The following is a 27992-nucleotide window of genomic DNA, read 5'->3' as shown; positions in this document are numbered from 1 at the left end:
TGGTGGAGGGATATTCAAGCATGATTTTTCAAAGAAGATTGGAGAGTGCTGCAGGGCTCTGTGAGATAAGATGAAGTAAGAAGTCTAACAACACCAGGTTAAAGTCCAACAGGTTTATTTGGTAGCAAACGCCACTAGCTTTCGGGGCGCTGCTCCTTCGTCAGGTGGAGTGGGAGATCTGCTCACAAACAGGGCATACAGAGACACAAACTCAATTTACAGAATAATGATTGGAATGCGACTCTTTAAAGCTAATCAAGTCTTAAAGGTACAGACAATGTGAGTGGAGAGAGCATTAAGCACAGGTTAAAGAGATGTGTATTGTCTCCAGACAAGACAGCTAGTGAGATTTTGCAAGTCCAGGCAAGTTGTGGGGATTACAGATAGAACCATAGAACAGGCCTTTTGGCCCTTCTTGGCTGTGCCGAACCATTTTTCTGTCTAGTCCCACTGACCTGCACCTGGACCATATCCCTCCACACCCCTCTCATCCATGTACCTGTCCAAGTTTTTCTTAAATGTTAAAAGTGGCATTTACCACTTTATCCGGCAGCTCATTCCACACTCCCACCACTCTCTGTGTGAAGAAGCCCCCCCTAATATTCCCTTTAAACTTTTCCCCCTTCACACTTAATCCATGTCCTCTAGTTTTTTTTCTCCCCTAGCCTCACTGGAAAAAGCCTGCTTGCATTCACTCTATCTGTACCCATCATAATTTTACACACCTCTATCAAATCTCACCTCATTTTTCTACGCTCCAGGGAATAAAGTCCTAACCTATTCAACCTTTCTCTGTAACTCAGTTTCTCAAGTCCCGGCAACATCCTTGTCAACCTTCTCTGCAGTCTTTCAACCTTATTAATATCCTTCCTGTAATTAGGTGACCAAAACTGCACACAATACTCTAAATCCGGCCTCACCAATGTCTTATACAACCTCACTAAAACATTCCAACTCTTATACTCAATATTTTGATTTATAAAGGCCAATGTACCAAAAGCACTCTTTACGACCCTATCTACCTGTGACACCACTTTTAGGGAATTATGTATCTGTATTCCCAGATCCCTCTGTTCTACTGCACTCTTCAGTGTCCTACCATTTACCTTGTATGTTCTACCTTGGTTTGTCCTTCCAAAGTGCAATACCTCACACTTGTCTGCATTAAACTCCATCTGCCATTTTTCAGCCCATTTTTCTAGCTGGCCCAAATCCCTCTGCAAGCTTTGAAAACCTTCCTCACTGTCCACTACACCTCCAATCTTTGTATCATCAGCAAATTTGCTGATCCAATTTACCACATTATCATCCAAATCATTGATATCGATGACAAACAACAATGGACCCAGCACTGATCCCTGTGGCACACCACGAGTCACAGGCCTCCACTCAGAGAAGCAATCCTGCACTACCACTCTCTGGCTTCTTCCACTGAGCCAATGTCTAATACAATTTACTACCTCTCCATGCATACTTAGTGACTGAACCTTCCTAACTAACCTCCCATGCGGGACCTTGTCAAAGGCCTTACTGAAGTCCATATAGACAACATCCACTGTCTTCCCTTCATCCACTTTCCTGGTAACCTCCTCGAAAAACTCTAATAGATTGGTTAAACATGACCTACCACGCACAAAGCCATGTTGACTCTCCCTAATAAGTCCCTGTCGATCCAAATATTTGTAGATCCTATCTCTTTGTACTCCTTACAATAATTTACCTACTACTGACGTCAAACTTACCGGCCTATAATTTCCCGCATTACTTTTTGAGCCTTTTTTAAACAACGGAACAACATGAGCTATCCTCCAATCATCCGGCACCTCACCCGTGGATACCGGCATTTTAAATATATCTGTCAGGGCCCCTGCAATTTCAACACTAGTCTCCTTCAAGGTCCGAGGGAATACCCTGTTCGGTCCTGGGGATTTATCTACTCTGATTTGCCTCAACCAAGCACCTCCTCCCCTTTAATCTCCACATCATGGATAAGATGAAGTCAATGCAGCTGGGGACATTGTGAATGAGCAGCTCCAGGTGAACCATCCTCTGATTCTCAAATAAAAGCAAATTACTGTGGATACTGGAATCTGAAACAGAAAATGCTGGAAAATCTCAACAGGTCTGACAGCCTCTGTGGACATGATGTGGAGATGCGGCGTTGGACTGGGGTAGGCACAGTAAGAAGTCTCACAACACCAGGTTAAAGGTTTATTTGGGAGCACGAGCTTTCGGAGCGCTGCTCCTTTGGAGAATGGAACCGACCTGCACTCTGAGCAAGGGTCAGATTCTCACGAGTCCTGGTAGCGCATGCGCCCTGGCACTCTGTGCATGCGCGTTCTGATTGGCTAGCCTCTGTGTAGGCGGGCTCTAATTGGCTCATATTCCATCTGTAGATTGTGATTGGCCCAGCTGCCCGGTGCCGGCTGTGATTGGCTGGTTTTCCTTGCCGGCTGTGATTGGCGAGTTGCAGGCGCTTTGCTATTGGCTGTCTCGGTCGTGATGGCGGCGTGGAAGCTTCTGGAACGGGCCCTGTGCCTGTGGCGGTTGTTCGAGTTGCTGCGGGGCGGTGAGTGCAGAGGCGGCGGTCTTGTCCGAGCGGCGCGCCGCTCGGTGTGGAGATATGTCGGTCGGCCTGGTTGACCAAAGCGCGGGCATTGAGGCCGCTGAGTGCCCCGACCAGAGGCAGGCCGGAGGCTGGGATTCACCTCGAGCCGCACCCGGGCTGGACTGCCGTGCCCTCCCTGACCCGGGGCTGGGCTGGGCTGCCGTGCCCTCCCTGACCCGGGGCTGGGCTGCCGTGCCCTCCCTGACCCGGGGCTGGGCTGCCGTGCCCTCCCTGACCCGGGGCTGGGCTGGGCTGCCGTGCCCTCCCTGACCCGGGGCTGGGCTGGGCTGCCGTGCCCTCCCTGACCCGGGGCTGGGCTGCCGTGCCCTCCCTGACCCGGGGCTGGGCTGCCGTGCCCTCCCTGACCCGGGCCTGGGCTGCCGTGCCCTCCCTGACCCGGGGCTGGGCTGCCGTGCCCTCCCTGACCCGGGCCTGGGCTGCCGTGCCCTCCCTGACCCGGGCCTGGGCTGCCGTGCCCTCCCTGACCCGGGCCTGGGCTGCCGTGCCCTCCCTGACCCGGGCCTGGGCTGCCGTGCCCTCCCTGACCCGGGGCTGGGCTGCCGTGCCCTCCCTGACCCGGGCCTGGGCTGCCGTGCCCTCCCTGACCCGGGGCTGGGCTGCAGTGCCCTCCCTGACCCGGGGCTGGGCTGCCGTGCCCTCCCTGACCCGGGGCTGGACTGCCGTGCCCTCCCTGACCCGGGGCTGGGCTGCCGTGCCCTCCCTGACCCGGGGCTGGGCTGCTGTGCCCTCCCGGGGCTGGGCTGGGCTGCCGTGCCCTCCCTGACCCGGGGCTGGGCTGCCGCTGTGAGGGAATCACAGCCGACATTTCTTCAATTCCTGCCCCCACTTTACCTTAGCTTTCCTTCCCATCCCTTTCCCTGACTCCTGTTCTTCATTGACATCTGACACTGCTTGTTTGTCCTGCTGAGTTTATCTACTTGACATTGTAGCTCATGGCCTGTTTGTGATGCTGCTATTTTGGTGAATGATACACAAGTTACAGCCTGAACACGGTGTAAATATTCTCCAACAGACTCCCTGAGCACCAAGGAACCTGACGGAATGCTGTCACCCAAAGATGCTGTAATTCCATCCACCCTTGGCACCACCCCTGCTCATCCAGCAGACTGTAAGGAAATATGGAATAACAATGTCACTTCTATCTTTTTGTTACTCCTCTTCTGTAGTCAATGTTTGTTAAAATAGACTCTTGCGATAATCGTTTTTAAAGTAGAATGTAAGATCTGTCTACATGTAAGATGTGGCTTTGATACACTGATGATTCACTGCAACTCTATTGTCACTGTTTCTAGCAATAACCACAGAACCTCCTTACCTGGCAGACTGCCCCAGTGCTGGATTGTGTGTCAAATTGCCACCAATGTGTATGAATTGTCAGCTGAATTGGAACTGCACCTATGGAAAGGATGTATCGTTCAACTGTACGGTCAAGCCAGGTGTACAGTGCACAGTAAGTAAACCTTCTGGACAATGTCTGGGGATTATGGACATATAACTCACAATTTCTGCAGGCCTTAATCTTTAGTTTTATTGATTTAAGTTGTTAAGATCACATAGAACATAGAAAAACTAGAGCACAAACAGGCCCTTCGGCCCACAAGTTGTGCCAGTCATGTCCCTACCTACCTAGGCCTATATATAGGCTTACCTATAACCCTCAATCCGATTAAGTCCCATGTACTCATCCAGAAGTCTCTTAAAAGACCCTATCGAGTTTGCCTCCGCCACCATTGATGGCAGCCGATTCCACTCACCCACCACCCTCTGAGTGAAAAACTTACCCCTGACATCTCCCCTGTACCTACTCCCCAGCACCTTAAACCTGTGTCCTCTCGTAGCAGCCATTTCCACCCTGGGAAAAAGCCTCCGAGAATCCACCCGATCTATACCTCTCAACATCTTGTACACCTCTATCAGGTCACCTCTCATCCTTCGTCTCTCCAAGGAGAAAAGACCGAGCTCCCTCAGCCTATCCTCATAAGGCATGCCACCCAATCCAGGCAACATCCTTGTAAATCTTCTCTGCACCCTTTCAATCATTTCTACATCCTTCATGTAATGAGGCGACCAGAACTGAGCACAGTACTCCAAGTGGGGTCTGACGAGGGTCTTATAAAGCTGCATCATTATCTCCCGACTCCTAAACTCAATCCCTCGATTGATGAAGGCCAGCACACCATACGCCTTCTTAACCACCTCCTCTACCTGCGAGGCCGATTTAAGAGTCCTATGGACCCGGACCCCAAGGTCCTTCTGATCCTCTACACTGCTAAGAGTCTTACCCTTGATATTATCCTCCTTCATCCCATTTGACCTGCCAAAATGGACCACTACACATTTATCCGGGTTGAAGTCCATCTGCCACTTCTCCGCCCAGTCTTGCATCCTATCTATGTCACGCTGCAGCTTCTGACATCCCTCCAAACTATCCACAACACCACCAACCTTTGTGTCGTCGGCAAATTTACCAACCCATCCCTCCACTTCCTCATCCAGGTCATTTATGAAAATGACAAACAGCAAGGGTCCCAGAACAGATCCCTGGGGCACTCCACTGGTGACCAACCTCCATTCAGAAAAAGACCCATCTACAACCACTCTCTGCTTTCTGCAGGCAAGCCAGTTCTGGATCCACAAGGCAACAGCCCCTTGGATCCCATGCCCTCTCACCTTCTCGAGAAGTCCTGCATGGGGGACCTTATCGAACGCCTTGCTGAAGTCCATGTAAACCACATCTACCGCTTTTCCTTCGTCAACATGTTTAATCACATTTTCAAACTCCACCAGGCTCGTAAGGCACGATTTGCCTTTGACAAAGCCGTGCTGACTACTTTTGAGCATACTAAACTTCTCTAAATGTTCATAAATCCTGTCCCTCAGGATCTGCTCCATCAACTTACCAACCACTGAGGTTAGACTCACCAGCTGGTAATTTCCTGGGCTATCCCTATTCCCTTTCTTGAGTATAGGAACCACATCCGCAATCCTCCGGAACCTCTCCCATCTCCGTCGACAACGCAAAGATCATCGCCAGAGGCTCTGCAATCTCTTCCCTCGCTTCCCACAGTAACCTGGGGTACTTCCCATCTGGTCCCGGCGACTTATCTATCTTGATGCTATTCAAAATTTCCAACACACCCTCTTTCTTAATGTCGACAAACTCAATCTTCTCAGTCCACCACAATCCTGTAGTACAACCACCCAGGTCTTTTTCCACCGTGAATACCGAGGTAAAGTATTCATTAAGCACCTCTGCTATTTCTTCTGGTTCCATACAGACTTTCTCACCTTCGCCTTTTATAGGTCCTATTCCTTCACATCTCAACCATTTACTCTTCACATATTTATAGAACGCCTTAGGGTTCTCCTTAATCTTATCTGCCAAGGCCTTCTTGTGACCCCTTCTGGCTCTCCTAATTTCCTTCTTAAGTCCCTCCCTACAAGCCATATACTCATTTAGATCCCCATAATTGCCTAGCTCTCTGAACCTATTGTACGCTTTCCTTTTCCTTTTGACTAGGTTCAGCACAGCTTTCGTGCACCATGGTTCCCGTAACCTACCAAAACCTCCCTGTCTCATCGGAACGTTGTCATGTAGAACTCCAGGCAAACATTCCTTGAAAATCTGCCACCATACTTCGTTACTTTCCTTTTATATTGCACAATGCTGACCTCTTCTTTCATTGTCTCTGTCTCTGTGCTCACTTCTTTAGGCAGGAGTACTGACCTCTACCTTGCAGAGGCTGAGTGCTAACTCTCAGACAATTCCTGCTACCTTCCCCTGAACTTGACCCTTGCACCAAACATCAAACCATTGTTTCCAGGACTGTCACTGACCTCATCATCTCTGGATATCTCCCCTACACAGCGACCAACGTCATAGTCCCCCAACCTCGCACAGCCTGCTTCTACCTCCTTCCCAAAATCCACAAACAAGACCGCCTTGGTAGACTGATCATTTTTAAAAATTCTTTTATAGGATATGGCAGTTGCTTAAACTGAGTGGCTTGCTCGGCCATTTGCTGTGGGTCTGGAGTTCCATGTATGCCAAACCATGTAAGGATGGCAGATTTTCTTCCCTAGTTTTTATGACAATCGACAGTGGTTTCATGATCATCATTCGACTTTCAATCCCAGATTTTTATTGAATTCAGATTCCACTATCTGTTGTCGTGGGATTTGAACCCATGTTCCCAGAGCAATACCCTGGGTCTCTGGATTACTAGTTCAGTGACTACACCACTGTGCCACCACCTCACACATGTCAGACCGTTCATGTCACATGGAACTCACTTTGTCCTATCTTGACTCCATTCAGTTGTCCCTGTCCAGTCTCTTCCCAACTGCATTCGTGATCTCTCTGATTCCCTACATTACATCAACAGTTCCAGTTCCCTGGTTGTAACAGGTTCTGCTTTACAATGGATATCCAATCCCTCTACAGCTTCATCCTCTACCAGGAGGATCTGAGGGCTCTCCGCTTCTTCAGTGAATGGAGACCTGAGCATTCCCTTTGCACCGCCTGTCTCCTCTGCCTGACTGAACTTGTCATTCAATAATTTCTTCTTTAACTTGTCTCTCTTCATACAGATAAAAGGTGTGGGCATGTGTAGCCACGTGGGGCCCTATTTATGTCTGTTTTTTTTGAGTTATGTGGATCACTGCTTATTCCAGTCCTACTTAGGCCTGATCTCTCTGCAGTGGGAGACTGTGGGTCAAAAGGTTGATATTTTAACCCAGGAAGATGTGGGACCCTGTTAAATGCCTTCTGAAGATCTAAGTACACCAAAATCTAATGTACCCCTCCATCCCCCTTGCTTGTTAGTTCCTCAAAAACAAATACATTTAAATAATTTCCCTTTCATATTCCTAAGTTGAATCTGATCAGATTCTGATTTCTTAAGTACCTAGCTATAACTTCCTTAAAATTTGATTATAGCAATTTCCCAATGACAGAAGTTAGGTAACTGCTTTCTGTCTCTCTTATCTGTTGAATACAAGTGTTACATTAGCTATTTTGCAATCTTCTGGGACTGTTACAATGGTTTTTTTGTTGTATTTAAAACTATCATTCTCCTCAAGTAGCCAGACTAAGTAACAGAGTGGTTCAGGATGATTTACTATAGCAAGAAGACTCTGAATGAAGAATGAAAAATTTAGAAATACGTGGGCAATTAATCTCCACTTTGATTACAAGTAATTAGCATATACCAATAGACATATAGGAGTTATCTCTATCCAATCATTGTTACGGGTACATGATAGATACACAAGGGTATAATGTCCAATTAAAACTTGTGCATGTTATATTATCAAGAAATGATAGCTATATCTCAACCTCCTTTGCCACTGTTCCTTATTCTCATGGGCAGACATGAACTGCAGCTGCACATCATTCAATAAGATGGTTCTTGACCCCCATCTGGGCTTGCTTTAATAAAAACCTGTCATTTGTACTGTCATGTGTGACTGAGGTTCAGCTTGCAGCTAATGTGATTTTTAAACTTGTGTGATTAACCCTTTCAAGGTCCCTTCCCGAATCTAAGGAATTTTGGAAGCCAATAACCAATGCAGCTACTATTTCTGCAGTCACTGAGTGCGTGCGTGGTGCTGATACATTTTGGATACTGAGAAGAATAAATGTCTATTCCTTCTTTTAATTTAAACTTACCAGAAAGCCTCCCTTGTTCTTCACAGGCACAGCACTCGAGGATTAAAACACTTATTCATTGAAAAGCATTTTGTTGCAGTTAGCTGAGAAAAAAGGGGGAATCAGCCCACCCTCTCTCATCTGTTCATAACAAGAGTCAGGTATAATTCCTGATGCATGCAAAAATAATTGATCTAATTCACAACGGCTTTTACAATTTACATCTCGTGGTGATGCCAATGATTTTTCTCACTAACATTTGTGCAGTTTCAGCCTCTAGCCACTGGACATCCATTATTTATCAATTTGGGTCACCAATGTCAATATAAATTGTCCATTTTAAAGGTTGTATTCTTCATCATAAATCTGCAGTCATAACTACATGGGAGTAATAGCCCTCATAGGAACTTGTATATTATCAGTCATTTCTTGCCCCATATTTACGTTTTTATGTTTTGCTCTTTTTGATACTTAGGATGAAAATAAGGTGGAACAGAAAACATTCCAAATTACAATGATCTGTCGGTTCTGTTGGCAACTGCCACCTACTGAGTACCACTGCAAAGAAACCACCAAATGCAAGACAGTGCAGTGCCCGCGGGAATATTTTATCTCCAACTGCACAACTTTGAAACACGTGCATTGTCTTGGTAAGTGGCCTTTTAGGGAGAGCTGGTGAAAAGTGTGTGTCAAAGAATTAGGAGAAATAGAGATAAAGTTGCTGCAGATGGTTTGAATTGAAAATGTTAGTTTCTGCAGATTACTGGCCATGGAATAACTAGCTGGGAACAATTGAAGTCCAAAGAGACTTGAGGGTCCGTGTACAATGGAATTCCGAATTTTGTAACTCGTGAGGGCCAGAAGTGATCTCACAGTTGTATAAAACACTTGTTGGATCAAACCCCTCTGATTCTCTTGGCTGTCAAGACCAATACTAACTTTGTCCTATTTTGGACAACCAATTAAAAGAACAAATGATACTAACCTTTTCAGTGCAACTCATTGAGATCAATTATTTCAGTATAGACTAGCGATCAGAACTGGGTTGATTAGTCTGTTTAGTTGTTCAGAGATGTGGTGTGCACATTAACTTGGCCAACTAGTTGCTGCACTGGATGGGGTTTGTATCAGTGGATCTGAACCAACCACTTAATGTTGGGGAGATTCAACAATGTACTAAAACTTGACAGTACATTAGTAAGACTGTTCTTTAGTTTTGTTTTACGTTTTCAGGTGCACATATTCCTTTATGATTTTTTAACTGTAGACACGGGTTACTCTGGTATAAGTAAATATGATGCGTAAACTCGGACTCTTTGATTGACGTGATTTTCCCATTGTTCGTCAGGTAATCGTACGTTTCGAAAGAAGATGTATTGCAATTGGACAGGGGGTTACAAGTGGTCAACTGCGTTGGCTCTGAGGTGAGAGACCATGTAGTGATATGTTTTGTTTCTTGGCTGAAGTTCCTATTTGAAGACTTGTTTTTAATCTTTTTCTTGCTCTTGTCAAAACCTGACAGCCCTTTGAGTGACCTCTTTATCATCCAGGGTGATACAATAAGGTGATTTGTCTTTACAGGAATGAAACTGCCCAGAACTCTCAATGGTTCATAGAAATCATAGAAACCCTACAGTGCAGAAGGAGGCCATTCGGCCCATCGAGTCTGCACCGACCACAATCCCACCCAGGCCCTACCCCCACATATTTTACCCGCTAATCCCTCTAACCTACGCATCCCAGGACTCTAAGGGGCAATTTTTAACCTGGCCAATCAACCTAACCTGCACATCTTTGGACTGTGGGAGGAAACCGGAGCATATACTGAGCTCTACAACTGGTTCAAATAATTTCATCTGGCACCACACCCATAATAACCTCTTGCAACCCTTACAGGTGGGAATGAGTGGGAAGGAAGGGCAGATTGATTCATTCAAATGGATGTTTACTTAATGAAAGTGGAACTCTCTATGAACGGTAGCACAGTGGTTAGCACTGCTGCTTCACAGCTCCAGGGCCCTGGGTTCGATTCCCGGCTCGGGTCACTGTCTGTGTGGAGTTTGCACATTCTCCTCGTGTCTGCGTGGGTTTCCTCCGGGTGAAACATAGAAACATAGAAACCCTACAGTGCAGAAGGAGGCCATTCGGCCCATCGAGTCTGCACCGACCACAATCCCACCCAGGCCCTACCCCTACATATTTTACCCGCTAATCCCTCTAACCTACTCTAAGGGACAATTTTTTAACCTGGCCAATCAACCTAACCCGCACATCTTTGGACTGTGGGAGGAAACCGGAGCACCCGGAGGAAACCCACGCAGACACGAGGAGAATGTGCAAACTCCACACAGACAGTGACCCGAGCCGGGAATCGAACCCAGGGCCCTGGAGCTGTGAAGCAGCAGTGCTAGCCGCAGTGCTACCGTTCATAGAGAGTTTCACTTTCATTAAGTAAACATCCATTTGAATGAATCAATCTGCCCTTCCTTCCCACTCATTCCCACCTGTAAGGGTTGCAAGAGGTTATTATGGGTGTGGTGCCAGATGAAATTATTTGAACCAGTTGTAGAGCTCAGTATATTTGTTGAGTCTAGTGTTGATCTTATGGTTATTTCTGAGATTGACGCTTGTAACAGAAATTATTGTATTGGTTTCACTTCCTTCATTTGATCCCATTTCAATTTTGCTTTAGGACTTTCCACACTCCAGAAAGAGTTCAGAAATACTGAACAGTGAATTCATATGAACAGGAGGAGGATATTTAGCTCCCAAATCTGTTCTAACATTCACTTAGATCATGGTTGCTCTAATCCTTAATTCCCATCTACCTACCTTGGTTTTGTAACCCATAATACCCTTGCCTAATAAGGAACTATCATTCTCATTTTTTTGACATTTTCAATCGACAACAGCTTTTTGGGGAGAGTTCTAGGTTTTCATTAACTTTTGTTTGAAGAAGTCTTTTCACACCGCTTGAATATGAGGAAACAGTGGTGTAGTGGCAGTGTCATTGGATTTGTAGTCCAGAGATCCAGGCTAATGCCTCGAGACAAAGGTTCAAATCCCACCATAGCAGTTGGTAGAATTTAAATTCAATTTGAAAGAATCTGGAATTAATTCTTTGATCTGGAAACTAGTTTCAGTAATGGTGAAATTATCGTTGATCATCAGAACCCATTTGTGAAATTTTCTGTCCTTGCCCGTCTGACCTACATGTGACTCTGAGATCCGCAACAAAGTGGTGGACTCTTAATTATCCTCTGAAATGACCACTGAGTACAATGGCAATTAGGAATGGGCAACAAACGCTGGCCTTTTCAGTGAGACTCGCATCCCATCAAATAGAAAATGTCCCATTGGGAAGATGTAGCATGGGTTCATGAAAGGCAGGTCATGCCTAACTAATATACTGGAATTCTTTGAGGACATTACAAGCACGGTGGACAATGGTGAACCTGTGGGTGTGGTGTATCTGGATTTCCAGAAGGCATTTGACAAGGTGCCACACCAAAGACTGCTGCATAAGATAAAGGTGCACGGTGTCACAGGTAATGTGTCACAGATAGAGGATTGGTTAACTAACAGAAAGCAAAGAGTGGGGGTAAATGGGTGCTTTTCTGGTTGGCGATCAGTGGTGTACCTCAGGGATCAGTGTTGGGACTGCAATTGTTTACAATTTACATAGATGATTTGGAGTTGGGGACCAAGTGTAGTGTGTCAAAATTCACAAATGAGACAAAGATGAGTAGTGGAGCAAAGTGTGCAGAGGACACTGAAAGTCTGCAAAGGGATATAGACAGTCGTGAGTGGGCGAGGGTCTGGCAGATGGAGTACAATGTTGGTAAATGTGAGGTCATTCATTTTGGTAGGAATAGCAGCAGAATGGACTAGTTAAACAGTTTTAAAAATGCAGCATGCTGCTATGCAGGGGGACCTGGGTGTCCTTGTGCATGAATCGCAAAAAGTTGGTTTGCAGGTGCAGCAAGTAATTAAGAAGGCAAATGGAATTTTGTCCTTCATTGCTAGAGGGATGGAGTTTAAAAACAGGGAGGTTATGATGCTGGTGAGGTCATAACTGGAGTACCGTATACAGTTTTGGTCTCCTTACTTGAGAAAGGATATACTGGTACTGGAGGGGGTGGGAGATTCACAAGGTTGATTCCAGAGTTGAGGGGGTTGGTTTGTGAGGAAAGACTGAGTAGACTGGGACTATACTCATTGGAATTCAGAAGAATGAGGGGGGAATCTTATCAACACATAAAATCATGAAGGGAATCGATAAGATAGAAGCAGGGAGGTTGTTTCCACTGGCGGGTGAAACTAGAACTAGGGGGCATGGCCTCAAAATAAGGGGAAGCAGATTTAGGACCGAGTTGAGAAGGAACTTCTTCACCCAAAGGGTTGTGAATCTGTGCAATTCCCGATGAAGAAGTTGAGGCGAGCTTGTTGAATGTTTTTAAGGCAACGTTAGATTTTTGAACAGTAAAGGAATTAAAGGTTATGGTAAGCGGGCGGGTAAGTGGAGCTGAATCCAAGAAAAGATCAGCCATGGTCTTATTGAATGGCGGAGCAGGCTCAAGGGACTAGGTGGCCGACTCTTGCTCCGAGTTCTTATGTTATTAAATAAGTAAGAGCAAACAAAATTGCTTAGCTCTAATTAGTTATCATTCTGGATCTTCCACCAGACAGGAGAGTTTCTCTCTCTTCCCTATCAAATGCTTCAATAATCTGAAATGCCTAATTAGATCACTTTTTTTATATACAAGGGAATGCAGGTTGAATCTACACAACCTGTCCCATGTAATTTGATCCTTTTTTGCCCTGGTATAATTCTGGTGAATATGCTCTCATCTCTTCGAAAGTCAAATATCCCTTTGAGGTATGGCATCCTTAACTAAATATAGTTCTCCAGACGGGGTCTAACCCGAGCTCCACAGCTGCAACAGAAATTCCACCTTTTTTGGCTAAGATCAAACATTGGATAAAGCCCAAGATGGGGTGCAATGCCATCAACTTGGATCTTGTTTGTCTCTTATAGGGACCATGAATTGGATTCAATTGCATTTTGAATTTGGTTTGTGGAACAAGCAAGGAATGAATTTGGGTTTGCCCAGTTGATTCTGAGCATTGGTTTAGTAACTTTAAAAATGGAGTAAAAAACAGAAATTCAACCCCTTTGTATTCCTGTCCCCTTGAGATAAAGACCAGCATTTTATTAGCTCATATAGTGATTGGTTGGATTTCTAAACTGTCTCTGCTCATTCATAGTTCTTTGCTTCTCGTTTAGAAAATCACGGGTCTGAGGTGAATAATCCCAGTTGTTCTTATGTTGAACTCCATCTGCTATCGTTTTGCTTACTCATTTAATCTATCAGCGACCTTTAACTTTCAGCTCCCACCCTTGATTCCACTCTACTTACTGTGCCACCATCCTTAATGTTAACAAACTTGTATAAAAGTTACTTTTGCAATCAAGTTAGATGTAAATTATATATTGAATAGCTGAAGGCCCAATTCAGATTCCTGGGAGGCTCTATTCGCCATATTTGGCCAATTGCAGTCCGTACCTATTATCCTGAATTTGTTTCCAATCATTCTCTACCCAAGATAATAGGATGTCTCCATGTGCTTATTTTTAAACAGTCCCTTAATTGGAACCTTGTTGAATGCCTTCTGAACAAACAGAATAGGTATAATGGGTATCATACCCATTATACCTACTCTGCTCCAATCTCCAACCAATTCCTGTCCAATCGAATAGAGTGCCTTCAATTCATGTGCATTCATTTTTAATGACTTATTTGGAACCTTGTTTGAATAACTTCTGAAAGCCCATTTAACAACCATGGACACTCCCTTACCTATGACGTCAATTACCTCCTCAAATAATTTTTAACCCATTGAATCTGTTCTGACACTTAGAGTCATAGAGGTTTACAGCAATGGAAACAAGCCCTTCGGCCCAACTAGTCCATGCCGCCCTTACATTTTTTAAAAAAGCCCTAAACTAATCCCAATTGCCTGCATTTGGCCCATATCCCTCTATACCCATCTTACCCATGTAACTATCTAAATGCTTTTTAAAAGATAAAATTGTACCCGCCTCTACTACTACCTCTGGCAGCTTGTTCCAGACACTCACCACCCTCTGTGTGAAAAAATTGCCCCTCTGGACACTTTTGTATCTCTCCCCTCTCACCTTAAACCTATGCCCTCTAGTTTTAGACTCCTCTACCTTTGGGAAAAGATATTGACTATCTACCTTGTCTATGCCCCCCATTATTTTATAGGCCTCTATAAGGTCACCCCTCAGCCTCCTGCGCTCCAGAGGAAAAAGTCCCAGTCTATCCAGCCTCTCCTTATAACTCAATCCATCAAGTCCCGGCAGCATCCTAGTAAATCTTTTCTGCACTCTTTCTAGTTTAATAATATCCTTTCTATGATAGGGTGACCAGAATTGCACACAGTATTCCAAGTGTGGCCTTATGTTTGGAAATAATTTGAAAGGTGCCTTTGAAGCATGTAGTTGAATTTGTATTTGAGAATTTGGTTCATGTTTGTTTATAGAAATGTCATAAATAGTTCATTTATTTTGCCTAGCTTCTGGTTTGATGGAACAGAGTATCTGGTGGAATATTTTCTTCACACTATCACCAACAAATCAAAGAGAGGTGGGGCTGAAGTGAAGACAAGAATGAGTTGTACAACAGTGTCTTGATGTGAGCCTTAGACAGATGCAGCCAGCATTTTAATACTAGGGATTTGTTTCAGTGTCATGAATGTCTGTTTTAATTGAACCCACAAAATATATCTTTATTTCTTCCATGTTGCTGGGTCAAAATCCTGGAACTCCCTCCCTAACAGCTCTGTGGGTGTACCTACACCACATGGATTCCAGTTGTTCAGGAAGGCAGTTCACTATTACCTTCTCGAGGACAATTGGAAATTAGCAATAAATCCTGGCCGAGCCACTGACGCCCACGTCCTGAAAATGAATACAAACAAACAAACTTTCTTGTTGGTTTACTCACGATTTTAGACAGTTTCTTTCTCTGTAGGGTTTGGTTTGAATTAGGTTGTGATATTAGTGCCTAAAAATTAAATGCTGTTTACATCCGGAGCCTGGTTCCAGCAATTGATTTTATTATTTCCAAATTGTGCTTGAAATACCCTTGAATAGAGGGTGCACAGGAGGTCAGAACTGGTGAAAGACGGAGATCACCGAGGATTGTGTGGCTGGAACACTTTACAAAGATAGGGAAGGGTGATGTTTGGATGGATTTGATCTTGAGGATATGCATTTTAAATTGATGATGTTGGTGAACCTGGAGCTAATATAGGTCAGCAAACACAGGGGTAATTGGTGAACGGAACTTGGTGCCGGTTACGATATGAGCAGCAGAAATTTAGATTAGCTGAATTTATTGTAAGATGAGTGGGCAGCAGAGAACATAAACATGTAAGAAATAGGATCAGGAGTGTGCCATTTGACCCTTTGGGATTGCTCTGACTTTGAGTAGGATCATAATTGATCATCTACCTCAACTCATCTTCTCCCATTATCCCCATTTCCCTTGGTACCCAAAAATCTATTGATGTCTGTCTTGAATATGCTCAATGACTGAGCATCCAAAGTTCTCTGGAATAGAGTTCGTCAGAGGCACATGCCTTTGAATGAAGAAATTCCACCTCACCACAGTCCTAGATGGCTGAACCTTATTCTGAGTCTGGTCCTGTGTTTCAGATTCCCCAGCCAAGGGAAACATGTTCTCAGAATCTATCCTGTCAAGCCCATTCGGAATTGTGTATGTTTCATTCACGCCTAATTCTTTTAAAAAGCATGGGAAATTTTCAATTTTAGTCTTCCTCCTCGTAGAGCAATCCTTTCATCCCCTCCGAGCTTGGGCCTGTTTCCTGTGCTGTACTGTTCTTTGTTCTTTGAGCATTGGAATAAGAAGATCTGGAGGTGACAAAATGATGGGTGAGGATTTCAGCAGCAGATAGGTTGCGCTGGGGTTCAGTATGCTATGAATTGTGGGGTGTTTTTGTGATGGAGAGGATATGGGTTGGAAGCTCAGATGGAAATGCTGAGATAAACTGGTTAGTTCAACTTGAGCGAGTGGAGAAGGAATAGAACAAAGAACAAAGAAAATGGCAGCACAGGAACAGGCCCTTCGGCCCTCCAAGCCTGCACTGACCATGCTGCCCGACTTAACTGAAACCTCCTACCCTTCCGGAGACCATATCCCTCTATTCCCATCCTATTCATGTACTTGTCAAGACGCCCCTTAAAAGTCACTACCGTATCCGCTTCCACTACCTTCCCTGGCAAAGAGTTCCAGGCACCCACTTCTCTGTTTAAAAAAAAAATCTGCCTCGTACATCTCCTTTAAACCTTGCCTCTTGCCCTTCGCACCTTAGAGAATGAACAAAGAAAAGTACAGCACACAGGCCCATTGGCCCTCCAAGCCTGTGCCAATAATGCTGCCCCAACTAAACTTAAAAAACACTTTCTGCCCTTTCGGTCCGTATCCCTCTAATCCCTCCTTATTCATGTATCCATCCAGATGCCTGTCAAATGTTGCTAATGTGACTGCTTCCACCGCCACCTCTGGCAGCGTGTTCCAGGCACCCATGACCCTCTGCGTGGAAAAACTTCCCCTGCACATCTCCCTTAAACTTCCTCCTCTCACCTTGAACCTGTGCTCCCTTGTAATTGACACTTCCACCCTGGGAAAAAGCCTCTGACTATCCACTCTGTCTGTGCCTCTCATAATTCTCTATCAGGTCTCCCCTCAGCCCCTGTCTTTCCAGTGAAAACAATCCTAGTTTATTCAACCTCTCCTCGTAGCCAATGCCCTCGAGACCAGGCAACATCCTGGTGAACCTTCTTTGCACTCTCTCCAAAGCTTCCACAGCCTTCTGGTAGTGTGCATGTGATACTCCAAATGCGGCTTTCCCAAGCTTTTATATAGCTGCAACATGATTTCCCAACTCTAGTACTCAGTACCCCAGCTGATGTAGACAAGCAGGCCACATGTTTTAATCACCTTGGCCACCTGTGTTGGCCAAGGTGATGAAGGGAATTTTGGACCTGCAGGCCCAGATCTCTCTCTGTTAATGTTCCTAAGGGTTCTGCCATTTACAGCATAATTTACACCTAAATTTGATCCTCCAAAATGCATCCCCTTGCATTTGTCCGGATTAAACTCCATCTTTCCATCTGGACAAATGCGAGGTGATAGATTTTGGTAGATCTAATTCAGGTGGGAGCTATAAAATAAATGGCAGTGTCATCAGGAGCATAGAGAGACACAGATCTGAGAGTACAGGTCCACAAATCTTTAAAAGTGGCAGCACAGGTGGAAAAGATGGTGAAGAAAGCATATGGCATGCTTGCCTTCATCAGCCGGGGCATCAAGTATAAAAGTTGGCAAATTGTTAGTTATATAAAACGTTAGGCCACATTTAGAATACTGATTTTGATTTAATTTATTATTGTCACATGTATTAACATACAGTGAAAAGTATTGTTTCTTGCACGCTATACAGACAAAACATATCGTTCATAGAGAAGGAAACGGGGGAGTGCAAAATATAGTCTTACAGTCATAGCTAGGGTGTAGAGAAAGATCAACTTGATGCAAGATAAGTCCATTCAAAAGTCTGACAGCAGCAGGGAAGAAGCTATTCTTGAGTCGGTTGGTACGTGATCTCAGACTTTTGTATCTTTTTCCCGAAGGAAGAAGGTGGAAGAGAGAATGTCTGGGGTGCGTGGGGTCTTTAATTATGCTGGCTGCTTTGCCGAGGCAGCGGAAAGTGTAGACACAGTCAATGGATGGGAGGCTGGTTTGCGTGATGGATTGGGCTACATTCACGACCTTTTGTAGTTCCTTGCGGTCTTGGGCAGAGCATGACCCATACCAAGCTGTGATACAACCAGAAAGAATGCTTTCTATGGTGCATCTGTAAAAGTTGGTGAGAGTTGTAGCTGACATGACAAATTTCCTTAGTCTTCTGAGAAAGTAAAAGTGTTGGTGGGCTTTCCTAACTATCGTGTCGGCATGGAGGGACCAGGGCAGGTTGTTGGTGATCTGGACACCTAAAATCTTGAAGCTTTCCAAACCTTTCTACTTCGTCCCTATTGATGTAGACAGGGGCATGTTCTCCTTTATGCTTCCTGAAGTCGATGACAATCTCCTTCGTTTTGTTGACATTGAGGGAGAGATTGTTGTTGTTGCGCCAGTTCACCAGATTCTCGATCTCATTCGACTAAGAAAGCGATAAAGAAAGGAAAGATAGGTTATGAAGCTAGGCTAGCTGTAAATATAAAAAATGATTGTAAAAGCTTTTACAAATATATAAAAAGGAATAGTGGCAAGAGTGAATGTTGGACCCTTGGAGGACGAGAGGGGGGATTTAATAGTGGGAAATGAGGAAATGGCTGAAACTTTACGTAAGTTTTTTGTGTCGGTCTTCACGGTGGAAGACACAAATAGTTTACCGAATATTAACGATAGAGGGTTGGTCGGAGGAGAGGTACTCAATACAATTAATGTTACCAGGGAGGCAGTGCTTGGTAGATTAACGGGACTGAAGGTGGACAAGTCCCCGGGCCCGGATGGAATGCATCCCAGGGTACTGAAAGAAATTACAGTAAGAAGTTTAACAACACCAGGTTAAAGTCCAACAGGTTTATTTGGTAGCAAAAGCCACACAAGCTACCAAATAAACCTGTTGGACTTTAACCTGGTGGTGTTAAACTTCTTACTGTGTTTACCCCAGTCCAACGCCGGCATCTCCACATCATGACTGAAAGAAATGTCAGAGGTAATAGCGGATGTGTTAGTGGTTATTTATCAAAATTCGTTGGATTCTGGGGTAGTGCCGGCGGATTGGAAAAAGGCTAATGTTACGCCACTGTTTAAAAAAGGAAATAGACAAAAGGCGGGTAACTACAGGCCGGTTAGCTTAACGTCTGTAGTTGGGAAAATGCTGGAATCCATCATTAAAGAAGAAATAGCAGGCCACCTGGATAAGAATGGTTCGATTAAGCAGACGCAGCATGGATTCATGAGGGGAAAGTCGTGCTTGACGAACTTGTTGGATTTTTATGAAGATGTGGCTAGTGCGGTTGACGGAGGGGAACCGGTGGATGCGGTGTTTTTGGATTTCCAAAAGGTGTTTGATAAGGTGCCTCGCAAAAGGTTGCTGAAGAAGATTGGGTCACACTGAGTTGGGGGTAGGGTGTTCGCGTGGGTTGGGGATTGGCTATCCGACAGGAAGCAGAGAGTCGGAATAAATGGGTGCTTTTCTGGTTGGCGGATGGTAACTAGTGGCGTGCCGCAGGGATCGGTACTGGGGCCTCAACTATTTACCAGTTATATAGACGATCTGGAGGAGGGGACTGAGTGTAGGGTAACAAAGTTTGCAGACGACACAAAGATAAGTGGAAAAGTGATTCGTGTGGAGGGCGTAGAAGATCTGCAGAGAGATTTGGACAGGCTGAGTGAGTGGGCGAGGATCTGGCAGATGGAGTATAACGTTGACAAATGCGAGGTTATTCACTTTGGAGGAAATAATAGCAAATTGGATTATTATCTAAATGGCAAAAAATTCCAACATGCTACTGTGCAAAGGGACCTGGGGGTCCTTGTGCATGAGACGCAAAAACCCAGTCTGCAAGTGCAACAGGTGATCAAGAAGGCAAATAGGATGTTGGCCTATATCGCAAGGGGGATAGAATATAAAAGCAGAGATGTCTTGCTGCATCTGTACAGGACATTGGTGAGGCCGCAGCTGGAATACTGTATGCAGTATTGGTCCCCTTATTTGCGGAAGGATATATTGGCCTTGGAGGGAGTGCAGAGAAGGTTCACCAGGTTGATACCAGAGATGAGGGGTGTTGATTATGAGGAGAGACTGATCAGATTGGGTTTGTACTCGTTGGAATTTAGAAGGCTGAGGGGGGATCTTATAGAGACCTATAAGATAATGAAGAGGCTGGATAGGGTAGAGGTGGAGAGATTCTTTCCACTTAGAAAGCAAGCTAGAACTAGAGGGCACAGCCTCAAAATAAAGGGGGGTCAGTTTAGGAGGAGTTGAGGAGGGACTACTTCTCTCAGAAGGTGGTGAATCTCTGGAATTCTCTGCCCACTGAAATGGTGGAGGCTACCTCGTTGAATATGTTTAAATCACGGATAGATGGATTCCTGATCGGTAAGGGAATTAGGGGTTATAGGGATCAGGCGGGTAAGTGGAACTGATCCACTTCAGATCAGCCATGATCTTATTGAATGGCGGGGCAGGCTCGAGGGGCTAGATGGCCTACTCCCGCTCCTTTTTCTTATGTTCTTATTCCTGTACTCTGTCTCGTCGTTATTTGAGATCTGACCCACTACGGTGGTGTCATCAGCAAACTTGAAAATCGAATTGGAGGGGAATTTGGCCACGTAGTCATTGTTGTATAAGGAATATAGTAGGGGGCTGAGAACACAGCCTTGTGGGGCACCGGTGTTGAGGGTGATCGTGGAGGAGGTGTTGTTGCCTATCCTTGCTGTGTCCAATTCTGGTCGCCACACTAGTAGAAAGACATGGAGGTTTTGGAGGGAGCACAGAGAAGGTTTACCAGAATGTCGCCTGGTATGGAGGATATTAATTATGAGGAGAGATTGAATAAACTGGGATTGTTCTCCCTGGAAAGACGGAGGCTGAGGGGCGACCTGATAGAAGTTTATAAAATTGAGGGGTATGGATAGGGTGAACAGTTGGAAGCTTTTTCCCAGGGCAGAAATGACAATTACAAGGGGGCACAAGTTCAAGATAAGGGGCCAAAAGGTTCAGTGGAGATGTGTGGGGGAAGTTTTTTTACACAGAGGTGGGGGCCTGGAATGCACTGCCAAGTGAGGGGTTGAGGCAGACACGTTAGCGATATTTAACACTTATCTGGATGGACACATGAACAGGTGGGGTAGAGGGATATGGGTGGTTTGTCCAGATAGGACAAGATGATTGGCGCAGGCTTGGTAGGCCGAAGGGTGTGTTCCTGTGCTGTACTATTCTTTGTTCTTCATTTCTGTGCCCAAGTCTCCAATCTTCTATATCCTGCTGTATCCTCTGATCAACTCCACCAATCTTGGTGTCATCCGCAAACTTACCATTCAGACCACTCACATTTTCCTCCAGATCACATATATAAACTACAAGAAACAGAGGTCCCAGCACTGATCCCTGCAGAACACTATTAGCTACAAATCTCCATTCTGAAAAACACCCTTGCACTGCTACTCTCTGACTTCTATAACCAAGTCTGTATCCATCTAGCCAGCCCACCCTGAATCCCATGAGATTTTCATTTTTTGTACCAATCTGTCATGTGGGACCTTGTCAAACGCTTTACTAAAGTTCATATAAATATATCCACAGTCCTTCCCTCATCAATTAATTTTGTCACCTCTTCAAAAAACTCATCAAGCTGGTGAGACATGACCTTTCCTGTACAAAACCATGCTGCCTGTCACTACTCCATTTTCTTCCAAATGACATATATCCTGTCCCTCAGTATCTTCTCCAAAAGCTTCCCCACCACAGGCACTGGACTATAATTTCCTGGATTACCCATGTTTCCCCTCTCAAACAAGGGAACAACTTTGGCTATTCTCCAGTCTTATGGAACCTCACCTGTGGTCAAAGAGGATGTGAAGATATCTGTTAAGGCCCCAGCCATTTCTTCCCTTACCTCCCACAGTAACCTGGGATCCTATCCGACCCCGGGGACTTGTCTATCTTAATGCAATTTAGGATACCCAACACTTAGAACATAGAACATAGAAAGCCACAGCACAAACAGGCCCTTCGGCCCACAAGTTGCGCCGATCACATCCCCACCTCTAGGCCTATCTATAGCCCTCAATCCCATTAAATCCCATGTACTCATCCAGAAGTCTCTTAAAAGACCCCAACGAGTTTGCCTCCACCACCACCGACGTCAGCCGATTCCACTCACCCACCACCCTCTGAGTGAAAAACTTACCCCTGACATCTCCTCTGTACCTACTTCTTTGATTTATTGACATTCTCTAGAGCATTCACACACGTATCCCTGACCTCAACATACATCACATCCTTCTCCTTCGTGAATACTGATACAAAGTACTCATTAAGAACCTTGCCCACTTCCTGCGGCTCCACACATAACTTGCCTCCGTCGTCCTTGAGTGGGCCTACTCTTTCTCTGGCTACCCTCTTGCTCATACATGCATAAAAAGCCTTGGTTTTCTTCTTGATCCTGTTACTTAAAGACATTTCATGGCCCCTTTTAGCCCTCCTAATTCCATGTTTAAGTTCCTTCTTACTTTTACTATACTCTCAAGGGCTCTGTCAGTTTTAAGATGCCTGGACCTATCATATGTTTCCTTTTCTCTTTTGACAAAGTTTACAATTTTCCTTGTCATCTATGGTTCCCGAATCCCGCCATTTCCATCCTTCATTTTTGCAGGGACATGCCTGTCCTGCATTTCAATCAACCGGCCTTTAAAAGCCTCCCACATGCCAGACATGAATTTGCCCTCAAATAGCTGCTCCCAATCCACATTCCCCAGTTCCTGTCTAATTGGGATGTAATTGGCCCTCGCCCAGTTAAGCGCCCTCACCCGAGGGCCACTCTTGTCCTTATCCATGACTACCTGAAATCTTATGGAATTATGGTCACTAAGCCCAAAATGCTTCCCCACTGAAACATCGACCTGGCCCGGCTCATTCCCCAGTACCAAGTCTAGTATCGCCCCCTCCCTGGTTGGATTGTCTGCATACTGTGTCTAAATGTCCTCCTGGCCACATCTAACAAATTGCTCTCTGTCCGAGACCCTGGCTGTAAGGAAGACTCAATATGGGGGAAGTTCAAGTCACCACCACAACTACCCTGTTTTTTCTCACCTTTCCAGTACCTGACCACACATCTGCTCCTCTGTCTCCTGCGGCTGTTGGATGGTCTCTAGTACACTCGCCACATTGTGATTTCACCCTTCCTGTTCCTGAGCTCCACACATAATGCCTCACTGCAAGATCCCTCCAATGTGTCCTCCCTCAACACCGCTGTGATCTGCTCCCTATCAGCACTACAATTCCCTCACCCCTTTTGTTTCCCCTTCTGTCCTGTCTAAAACAACGGTATCCTGGAATGCTCAGCTGCCAGTCCTGTCCCTCCTTTAACCATGTTTTCATAATTGCAATAACATCATAATTCCACACAATAATCCAGGCTCTCAGTTCATCTGTTTTACCTGTTATACTTCTTGCATTGAAGCAAACGCACTCGAGACCTCCAATCCCGTTGTGTCCCACGGATTCCCTCTGCCTGCTCTTACTCTGTGCTATGTTTATCTCAGTGTCACTTTCTTCCTCAGTCCCTACACTGATTGGTCTGCTGTTCCGGTTCCCACCCCGTGCAGCACTAGTTTAAACCCTCCAAAACAGCACTAGCAAACGTCCCGCCCAGGGTATTGGTACCTCTCCAGTTCAGGTGCAACCCGTCCTCCTTGTACAGGTCCCACCTTCCCCAGAAGACGTTCCAGTGATCCATATATCTAAGTCCTCCCTCCTACACCAGCTGTTCAGCCACGTGTTCAACTGTACTATCTCTCTGTTCAAAGCCTCATTAGCACGTGGCACGGGGAGTAATCCTGAGATAACTACCCTAGCTCCCTACCTAACTTGCTGAATTGTCCTTGCAGGATCTTTTCCCTCTCCCTGTCTGTTATTTGTGCCAATGTGGACAATGACATCTGTCTGTTTACCCTCACGTTTCAGGATGTCCTGTACCTGCTCAGAGACTCCACGACCCCGGCACCAGGGAGGCAACACATGATCCTAGAGTCCTGCTCGCGGCCACAGAAATGCCTGCCTGTGCCCCTGACTATCAAGTCTCCTACTACTATCACTTGCTTGGACTTTGCCCAACCCTGTTCTACCACAGGCCTGGCTGTTGCTGGTATTTTCCCAAGAAGCTATCTCTTTTCTCCCCCCCCCCCCCCCCCCTCCCCCCCCCCCCCTCCCCCCCCCCCCCCCCCCCCCCCCCCCCCCTCCCCCCCCCCCCCCCCCCCCCCTCCCCCCCCCCCCCCCCCCCCCCTCCCCAAACAGTATTCAAAACTGTGTACCTGTTTGAGAGGAGCATAGCCACAGGAGACTCCTGCCTTATCTGTTTGCCTCTCCAGGCGGTCACCTCCCTGTGGACTTGTGGTGTGACGACCTCCTTGAAGTTAGTGTCTTATCACACTCCGTCCCTGTATGCTCTGCAGTTTGTCCAGCTGCTGCTCCAATCAAACCGTGCAGTGCACGAGGAGCAGCAGTTGGTCACACTTCCTGCAGACATAGTTGTCAGGGACACTAGAATGCTCCCTGATCTCCAACATCTGGCAGGAGGAGCATATCACTGCCCTAACTGCTATCTCTGCCCTTGTACACTTAAGATATAAGAATCTTATCTTGCTTGCCCACCCCCTCGGTTCCTTTTTTTTTGGTTCGAGGAGGAGGGAGGGTTATGTCCTCCTTGTTTTAAATGCCCAGTTTGTTTCAATTCACGAATTATAACCTAACAAATTGACTACTCAAAGGGTTGTTGGGATTAGTTCATTTGTACCCAATATTACAGAATTAAAGCGATTTCAGAAAGTTATTGCAGATTTAAAAGGTTGAGAAAGGGAAGTTGATTTGTCACTTTACTCCGGCAAGTAAATGTTGTTACAATACCTAGCATTAGAATGCTCAAATATGTTACCAGCCAGCCATACAACCACCTGAAGTAAGCAGCTCCGTGATTGCAAACTCTACTTTCAAATGCTCGGTCAGACATCTCCTTCCAGTGGCAATGTTTGATGTGTTCTTCAGTAACTGTTACTATATTGACAATTCGCAGCATTCGAGGACATATCTTTTAAAATACAATACCCAATTATATTCTGCATCATTTGCTTGAACCGGAGGGTTTGAACCTGCCCAGAAATCCATTCATCTTTCTTTCGCTTTCTTCACTAATTATCCATAATGTGAAGCCCCTTGCAGTCATTCTTCTTAGAAAAAGACTTTGTATTTTGCTGGAGGACTGTGTTCCATCTTCCAAAGGCCTAGTCTTTATAAATTCATATACCAATTTCTTGCCTGCATTATTTTCAGTCCCATTCAATTTGTTGCAAAGCATGATGGGCAATATGGTCAAACATTTTTGCCATGAATTTGTTTAAAGGGTTCTTTTTGTCCTATGAAGCTGGCATGTTTCTTTGGACTTGAACCAAAAAATTACTGGAACTGCATGGCAGCAATTCTGGAGGGAGAACAAGAGTTGATATTTGTTTGTTCTGATAATTCATTGATGTGAGCTCTTAACTGTTTTGCTCTCCACAGATGCTGTCTGAATACTTACAGCATGCAGAATATTTTGCTTTTTTTCAGGATTATGGGGCAGAGCAGTGGGTGGGAAATGAGATTAATGAACACAAGGTTTTTTAATTTAACGTTTGTGTTAGTGCTGTAATCTTGGGTATCATTGTATTCTAAGAATGCTATATAGGGCACAAATCATCCCTTACCTTTGCAATTAGATTCCTTGGGTTCTTTAACTTGACTATTGACTGGCTGGATATTGTTTATTAAAATGCATAACTTCCACGAGAATTGACAAACTGATCCTCTGTGGGGTGTGATCTCCCCTGCGAGCCGCCTCCAACCAGTAATTTTGTGTGTGGGACTGAATTAAACTGCAAGACTGAGTCCATTCATGTGTTTGTTCCAGCAGAGGTAACTCAACAGTGATAAATCGTAGGAACTCTGACTGATCTTTCTTAGCAGAACAGTGAGATCAGTCGTACATTCTTCGATGAGATAAGGAACAGTGGAAATGTTAAGGAGTCAGCCAAGAGAAAAGCAAATAAAAGATGATCTTTGTGTTTATTTGTGGGCCAGGGAGTAAAACCAGGAACCCGTTGATTACCATTTCTGTACTTAATGGAAGTTTTAATTTTTTCAGCATCACATTGGGAGGGTTCGGAGCTGACCGCTTCTATTTGGGCCAATGGAAGGAGGGTCTTGGCAAACTCTTCAGCTTTGGAGGACTTGGAATATGGACCCTGATAGATGTGCTGCTGATTGGGATTGGGTATGTTGGTCCTGCAGATGGCTCTCTCTACATCTGAGCTGCATATGAAGTCTTGCCCTGTGCCGGCCCTGAATTGTACAAGTAACAGCACCATACGGAGTTATGGAGCAGCAGCTGCAGGAAAGCGATGGGAAAGAGTGCTGCTGTTGTACACAGTATTTGTACCGAGATCATTTTTGCCTTTCTTTACCAAGGTGAGAATGGCTAATGATTGAAGAGACCAATGAAGGCATCCTTGGGACCTCGTGGTTTGTTGCTTTTTCCATTGATTATTCCTTTGATTCTTGCTGGTTTTGATTGAGTCCTCCTGTGGAGGGCTGCAGCAATTTGATATGGCAAGGATTCAATATTTTCCTGAGAAACACTGATTAATGATCCTGTCAAGAAGTGGAATTTAATATGGAATTCCCTGGACATAAACAACATGGAAAAAATTAAGCTGTTTGAAACATTATCATTTTTTCTGTGTTTCTCATGTTTCATTCACTGGGATAATAGAAAAAGAATTCAGATAAATAGTAATGGTGGTAGAGTAATCACCAAATTGTGGGCTTTTCAGCCTAGCAAATTAGGAATATTGCTGTGTTGTGTTTGCTGGGATTGCTATAAGTGATGAAAGCACAGCAGCTTCTGCTAGCTCAAAATGCAGTGAGGGGATGGGTGTATCTTTGAAACTGGAATTAATACCTGTCTGCTTCCATTGCAGTTCAGTGTACATGGTAAGTAAATTCTGATATAATTGCATGTGGCAGTGTGTGCCAGGTTTCGTGCCCGAGTGTAACACAAATCAGTCCAGCTGCACCAATTATGACTTTACACCCGTTGCTCGGAATTCCAAAGGGAACACAAACCATGAGAAGTGCGGTAGCAGTTCTCTGTCAGCACCAGAACGTTGGCCAGTGGAATTAGCAGATGCACATGATAATGGGAACCACCTTGTGTGGCATAGGAGGGTTATGTGATGTCAATCAAAAAGAACTTTGTCTCAGGCAAGGTTGCAACATAGCTGACAGCCCAGCTCCAAGACTGGGGAAGTGAGATTAGGAGGGGTAAACTGATCACTAATTTCAACAATCTGCAGCCTGGTACTGTATCGATGTTAAATCAACAGGATTATGATTCAATTCTTATTTATATATTTCTCAAGATTGCTGGTCTTCCATGGTTACTAATATTGCCTGAATTACAAGCAGTTGGTAACTGCTGGCTTGAGACATGGACAGATTATCGTTCTGTATTGTTACAAAACTGAATAAACATGGCTGGATCAATATAACCCATAATTTGAATAAGTCTCATCTTTTCATATTAAATTTGTCAATTGCCTGCACGTGGGATGATGGTCTTATTGAATATACCTGCATGACTTGCCAGCATTGTTCCCAGTAGAACAAGATTAATATTTGTGCCTATGCAATGCTACAGCAAGAAATATTTCAATCATTCTGGAGGACTATGCCTTCATGATTCTTAAACTGCTGTAACTTGTTTTGAATCTAAATGTAGCTGAAATGTTTTTTGAATTCCACTGAAAGCTAGAAGATTGATACAGGACTTGGAATCAG

At 45.0% G+C, this 27992-nt stretch overlaps 1 protein-coding gene across 2 annotated transcripts; it reads left to right on the top strand.

The window, feature by feature from the left end:
* The first annotated feature begins 106 nt into the window (after window positions 1–106).
* tm2d3 (TM2 domain containing 3) lies at window positions 107–27769 on the top strand. Of its 2 annotated transcripts, XM_078199869.1 has the most exons (7): window positions 107–2569; window positions 3642–3737; window positions 3922–4079; window positions 8755–8929; window positions 9628–9703; window positions 26118–26195; window positions 26299–26387. In XM_078199869.1, the coding sequence occupies exons 1-6, from the start codon at window positions 2503–2505 to the stop codon at window positions 26155–26157; spliced, it is 612 nt and encodes a 203-aa protein (XP_078055995.1). In that variant the 5' UTR covers window positions 107–2502; the 3' UTR covers window positions 26158–26195; window positions 26299–26387. The 2 variants fall into 2 exon arrangements, with proteins under 2 accessions (XP_078055995.1, XP_078055994.1); XM_078199868.1 differs by lacking the exon at window positions 26118–26195 and having other exon boundaries at window positions 26299–27769.
* The last annotated feature ends 223 nt before the right edge of the window (window positions 27770–27992 follow it).

Source organism: Mustelus asterias, chromosome 29, assembly GCF_964213995.1.
Source record: "Mustelus asterias chromosome 29, sMusAst1.hap1.1, whole genome shotgun sequence".
Classification (NCBI taxonomy): domain Eukaryota; kingdom Metazoa; phylum Chordata; class Chondrichthyes; order Carcharhiniformes; family Triakidae; genus Mustelus; species Mustelus asterias.
The sequence above is the reverse complement of the archived record's forward strand: the minus strand, read 5'-3'. Positions and strand labels throughout refer to the sequence as shown.

Coding starts and splice junctions, on each gene's coding strand:
- tm2d3 (XM_078199868.1), top strand. CDS start 2,503: ATGGCGGCGTGGAAGCTTCTGGAACGGGCCCTGTGCCTGTGGCGGTTG. Junction 4,080..8,754: donor AGCCAGGTGTACAGTGCACA/GTAAGTAAACCT, acceptor TTTGATACTTAG/GATGAAAATAAGGTGGAACA. Junction 8,930..9,627: donor GAAACACGTGCATTGTCTTG/GTAAGTGGCCTT, acceptor ATTGTTCGTCAG/GTAATCGTACGTTTCGAAAG.